Source organism: Limulus polyphemus, unplaced genomic scaffold (assembly GCF_000517525.1).
Source record: "Limulus polyphemus unplaced genomic scaffold, Limulus_polyphemus-2.1.2 Scaffold2560, whole genome shotgun sequence".
Classification (NCBI taxonomy): Eukaryota; Metazoa; Arthropoda; class Merostomata; order Xiphosura; family Limulidae; genus Limulus; species Limulus polyphemus.
The window spans coordinates 20,702-27,027 of record NW_013668170.1 but is presented as its reverse complement, the minus strand read 5'-3'; the positions used below and the strand labels follow the sequence as shown (position 1 = coordinate 27,027).

Below are 6,326 nucleotides of genomic sequence, written 5' to 3'. Positions count from 1 at the left end.
GTAGTTCGTAATAGCTTGTTAGTTCGTAATTACTCTGTGTGTGTGTGTGTGTGTATATATATATATATATATATACACATATAATATACAATGTACACGATGTATGTTTTATATACAGAATACAGGTATCTATCTGAAAAATATGGAGTAATGAATCATTATCTGTTACATTTAAAATAAGTAACATTTTGGGTAATGCCACTACTATTTTAGTAGGTAATAGCCAAAGTAACATCATTACTTTTTCATTGTAACATGCTCAACACTAACTATGGATCTAATACCTATCTTTACATATACACAGAACATGATGAGATAAAAAGTGATAGTAACCCATCTGTTGGGTAAAATAGGAGACTAAAGGTTGGCAAAGAAGGCCAGATGGATCCCCACAGGGTTAGATCTGACAGGGTAGTCACCAACAAAAAGAGTGATGACCCTGAAAGATGAAGAGCAAAAATTGGGCAAGAGAAAGGAAGATAAAAGTTAAAGGACCTACACCCAAAGCAGGTTAAAGAGATTCCAAATACTGGGAATCAAGGAATGGGACAAAATAGTCAAGTAGACAAGGAGGACAAGGCATGTTAGTATGGGTAGAAACAAGACTGCATGAACCCTAATGTCAGGTGAAGAGGAGAAAAAAAAGGTAGCATGGAGTAGAGGTTTCACATGGGAAAACAAGGGAGGAAGTAGAAGACAAAAAGGATTAGGAGAGAAAAGAACATACTTGTGAAATCATGTCAAGGAAGAGGAAACTTGAAGAGTGATGATTTTCCACTACAGATAAAGCTGTGCTTAGAGCAAACCATGGATGGGGAAATAGCTAGTAAAAGCATCATTATTCTGATTATGCTCACTCTCAGTAGAAGGAATGTTGGCTGAATGGATGATAGGAGAAGGCCCAGTGTGCATGAAGGAACCCACAACATGTGAAACAATGGCTGAATTGTCCACCACAGACAACGAGCCTCCAGGAGCCACTATAAAAACAGGCCCTGTGCTAGGAACAACATCACCAAAACAAAATAAAGCAGATACTACCATCACTTCAGAATTCAAAATGAGTAAACAGGAATTAAAAATTGTTTTCCCATTTACATAATGCTGAATTAATAAACAAAATCAGTGTAAACCACCACAAATCTCATATAATTAATTAATAAGTTTAAAATTAAAAATAGGAAAAGAATGAAGTTAATTTCTGTGCAAGTGCTTAAGTGGAGTTACTGCACAAGGAAGTTGTGTCATCCTTCTACTGGTGGAGGGCTATCATTGCATGATGATGTCATCATTGCAATGACTCAGTTCATGTTAAACACATTTTTAGGGGCAGTTAGCTCAAGATTAATGGCATGGAAATCTCATAGGCAGACATGCAAGGAATAAAGATATTTTGTGTGCATGAAGTGAGGTACAGTCTTGGAAATTAAGCCTATCTTCTACATTATGATCAATAGATACTCTTTACTACTGGTATTGAGATGATATAAAAGTATGAAATAATAAAATCATTGCTAACAGATGTAGACTCCCCTGTAGTTCTACACAGACACATAAAAGTCACATCTCTGTGTTACTGGAAACTGTACTCACCCATTGTAGCTTCTAGCCCACAGTTAATTTGCTGTAACTCTTCTTTTTGTTCTTTATTTTCCTTTTTCACACTCATAATATCATGTTTTCGATAATCCAGATCATTATCATCACCTTCACTGAACTTAGAAATAACATCATTGTATTGGAAATTATGAAGTTGCTCTGTTTTCACTCTGACAAGGATGTTCTGAAATGAAACAACAAATTAATGCCATCAATAAAGGCAACAAATGCACATCCTGTACTGCCACATCATTCATTTATTTAAAGCATGATGAATGACAGCTACATTTTGTTGTGAATATATATTTGATAAGTTCCCATAGTAAGCCACACAATATTTTGGTTGAAGGATTATTTAATATGAAAACCACCACCAGTATCAACAGCTGCTGTTTTATTAATTGTATATAATAATGATATGTATAATAGTAATAATTACTTTTACTCAGAAAATTATCACTTTAATTACAATATTGCCTACATAATTCTCAGAAATTCATACTCATTCCACTCTTAAAGAAAAGTATAAAAGTTTTAATCTACAAATTACCTCAGTCTTCTCTGTCATTTCGTCATAGTTCTCTTCTTGTTCCTCTTTTATTATACCAAACTTGAAAATGGAATTTAAAATATTTTTTTCTTTAAAGAAGCAGTTTCTTCCAAGGCTGAGGGTATAGCTTCAATAATACTGTTGTCTGCAACAATAAAATTGAATATATTTAAAATAATCTACAAACAACAAGAGATCATTTGATCCTTCTAGGCTATACTTATACATTCGACTTTTTTAAAAGTTACAATTTAAGCCCACCCTTTACTTTTCATGAAATCATCAATTTCCTTTTTAAAAATCCTGTAAAGTGCTGGCCACCACTTCTGCCAATTACAGCTTATTTCATAAGTAATCACCTTGTTAGTAAAATAAAACTGCATTAACTGAAACCTAGCTTGTCTTTTCCAGATCTCTAATTTGTATCCTACCATCTTGTTATTTCAGAAAATAGCACAAAAAAGCAACAATATTAGGACAAACTTGTGTCATTCTACCGTTTTGAGCATTAGAAGTGCATGTTTGACCACAATATTAGTTTTCTTGAAAAAGATATGTAATTTTTGTTAATCATTTTGAGGATATCACTACTATGAAAAAGTCATTTAAATTATTGACAAAGAAATGCTCTTCAACTTGTAAGCTTAGTCATACACAATTAAGAGGATGAGTAAGAAAATACTGTTATATGACTTTTTCTACATTTATTACACCTTTTTAGTAATTTATTGATTTTTTTCCATCAAAGCCCATTTTATATTCAGCATTAAAAATAAAGGGATGTTCTTAATTAGTTCACAGTTTACTGTACTGAATGAGAAAAACCCATATGTAACATGTGCTTCTCATTGCAAGCATCCTAAGTACAAGTTAGTGACAGTTAACTGGTCAAGATGTAATGCATTAAGAGCTATATTATTGAAGGATTTGGAGACCTTGATTCTATATTTGACACAAAGCACCAACGCGAATTTCCAATGAACAAACACTGTGAAAATCCTGGAAAGTTGGTAGTAGGTAACTAAAAGTAAAAAGAGGCAACATTCACCATAAATTCAATGGCAAGAAATAAAACCATCCTATAAAAAAGAGCTGATTTCTCAAAAATAAGCAAATAAATAAAAATAATACATAAACTCAATACTTTTTTACTTGATAATGTGTTTCTAGTTTCTACTTCATTGTCCAATAACTTCTTAATATCCAACAAACCTCTATGTTCATCATTAGAAAAGTTTAACATAATAGTCTAATACGTCCATAGTTATATTAATTAGATGGCTTAGATTTAGAATAAAACATGCGTTTAGTTATTATTTTTTCTAAAAGTTGAAAGCAATCACCACCAGAACCCCTGAACTAAGTAAGTTTCGAACTTAGTTTCTAGTTCTTGTTTCCTTATTCAAAATTATTACGAGTATGGTAAACAAAATGAAGAAATAATTAAAACATAACAAATAATGAAATACATGTATTAATCACAATATATTTATCATAAGAAAAAACAACAACAGATAATTGTCTTCATGGTCGTTTACCAAACAGGGGGACCAAACGTATTAGTTTTAAAATTTTCTAGAAAACAAATATTTTGAAAATGTTCTTCTTTTTTCTGAAGCTAGTTTCAAATTCAAATATGTTACAAACAACAGGAACGTAGTATAAAAAAACAAGGTTCGTCTAAAAGAATTACTTAAACACCTGAAACCACCTTTAAATTCTCACATGTAAGAGTAAACCAAAAGAGCTTTAAAATAAAAATAGAACCATTCGGGATTTTCAGTTTACCAACTAAATGTTATTAAAATTCGATGACGAGGAACCCACTTGGTACCTGATGATGACAAAACCTTGTCGAAACGTTGTACATGTGCTGTTATGTTAAACTTATATTAAAGTTTTTCTTCATTACTCATTCAAGCCGTCTCCAGCCATTATTAAATGTTATTAAATCTCTTCCGTGACGTGTCCACGGCGGTAACGGGGTGTGGGGTGGATCAGACTTCCTTGAGACTTATCAATTTTAGTGCATATTTTGTGTTTTGGGAATTTTTTATAAAAGTTTATGAAAGCTTTTAAATTGCTTGGAACATTAGTCCTAAACTATTTTTAGAATGTAGTAGATCTATTATTGTAACAGTATTGTTTCAGGACTGCTTAGATTGGTTTTAAGAATGTCTGTAGGATATCAGATTTTTTTCCCTTTTGAGTGAGTGCTAACTGATTTTAACTGTTGGTTTTAACCCTTCACCTTCATCTTGTAGTATTTAATTTCTTTTCTACTAGTTCATTGACACGCTTTTTTTACTGTAGTTGTTTTAGTGCAAAATACTGTTGCGTCATCGAGATCACGTGACTATTCTCACGCCCTCTACTTTCTAGAACTATCCTGTACTTTGGCGAATGCTCTAGCATTTACTAGATATAGGGTAGGCTGGTATATAAAAGAGGGTGACAACGTTACGCAATGTAATGTGTGTGTAGATAGTGAGTAATTGAACTGCAGTCAGAAGAAAAAGGGCAGGAATCCTATACATAAACAAATAATACGTAACATCAATACAGTTACAACAATAAGTTAATAATCGCTATGGTACATGTATCATGCCTGCCATATAAACATTAAATTATATCCACGACCTGCACGCAGTAAGTATAAGTATACATCTAGTACATTATTAGACCCTATATAAATCCCAGACTACATTAAGTCGATTGAGTGTGTGAACGGATATACAGCCGCTGTTATTTGTTAGGTAGTAAATTAAACTTAAAAACTACATTGAGCAATGGTGCGTTTAGTAATATTGCCCAAGTTTTATTACAATACTCGCAGCCATTTTTGCTGTAGGCCGGTGGAACAATATTGTTACGTCTCCGTTTGTTAATTGATTATCTGTAACTTCGTTCCGACGAAACTTTAGCGACACAAGTCCTTACTTAATAAAACTGGTTTATTCTTTCCGAATACAACTTTACGATACTCTTATTTTCAACAATCGCTCTGTAACAAACGCTATATCAATGAACGTCAACAACGGACACGACGCTGCCGATAGAATCACAGTTTGTTTTAACACTGCATCATATATTTCGGCCATGTTATACAAACGTGTAAAAAAGGGGAAACTTAGATCATTAGAAAATACAGAGAGAGGATAGATAGTTTAAAGTGAAATGCAATCACAAAAAGTAAACAAACAAGCTTAAAGTTTGAGACATAGTGTTGACATTATTTCCTCAAGTTACAAATCCCAATTTTGACTTTCCTTACTATTACAGCTTTTAGAGAAAAAAGTCGGTTGCGCTAAAGTTTGGCTTAATTCATTTTGGAGACGACATTGGGGTATGTTTGAGGACAAATCACAACTTACCTACGTAACATCTGTTAAAGAGTTTCTCTCTTGAATGAATGATAATACTAAGGTAATAACAGATGCTACTTCAGTTAATGGTAAAGTAATTACTTTTCATTGGAGACACAAGTATGTGTATCTGCCCCAGAAAGATCAAAACATCATTTTTATGGGGTCCTTCACCACTTCTCACCCTCATCTGAAATTACACCATATGCTTGAGAATTTGGATTTGTATTACGATACAGATAGCATTGTTTACGTTTGAGATGGATCTAATAATTCTCCTATAGGGGATTATCTTTGTGAACTTACAGATGTGCTTGATGGTCATTACATCACATCGTGGGTCAGTGGTGGTCCCAAGAGCCACGGATACTTACGTGATAGTGAAAAGTCCTGTTGTAAAATTAGACGGTTTCCTTTCAATTTTATTAACAATGAGAAATTAAACTACTCAGTAATGAATAGTAAAATAAAAAGATATATTCAGTCCTTTCCAGTATCCTATGACAGTGATAAATCCTAAGAAGATATGTAGAAATTTAAAGACGCAGACCGTTTATAACAAGGAAAAAAAAATTCTTCCAGTTAACACCAAATGACATATCCTTCAAGACTTTAATATTCTACTGTATGAATACTGAATTTTTTCATCTAATGAAATTAACTTCTCGCCTTGGTCTATGGAGTGAAAGAGGGTTAAGGAAGATTCCAAGTGTGCTCAAACATGATTTTCGAGGTGGATAATTGTCTACAACAAAGTTTTATGTGTTTAGTGTCAGATCTAACAAGAAATAGTAAATCATAAACAAAGTTTT

The 6,326-nt window shown here is 32.9% G+C and overlaps 1 protein-coding gene across 4 annotated transcripts in view; it reads right to left on the bottom strand.

Moving 5' to 3' along the window:
* The window catches only part of LOC106467299 (zinc finger protein 239-like), a 49,432-nt gene extending 45,463 nt beyond the window's left edge, over positions 1 to 3,969 (bottom strand). Inside the window, exons 1-3 of one of the 4 annotated variants that reach the window (XM_022395447.1) lie at positions 3,938 to 3,969; positions 2,150 to 2,294; positions 1,594 to 1,783 (exon numbers count right to left, since the gene is read on the bottom strand). In XM_022395447.1, the coding sequence (XP_022251155.1) occupies positions 1,594 to 1,783; positions 2,150 to 2,167 (208 nt within the window). In that variant the 5' untranslated portion in view covers positions 2,168 to 2,294; positions 3,938 to 3,969. Of the gene's footprint in view, positions 1 to 1,593; positions 1,784 to 2,149; positions 2,295 to 3,293; positions 3,507 to 3,937 lie in introns of those variants that run through there. The other 3 variants (XM_022395445.1, XM_013927637.2, XM_022395446.1) reach the window with 3 other exon arrangements.
* Positions 3,970 to 6,326: the final 2,357 nt, after the last annotated feature.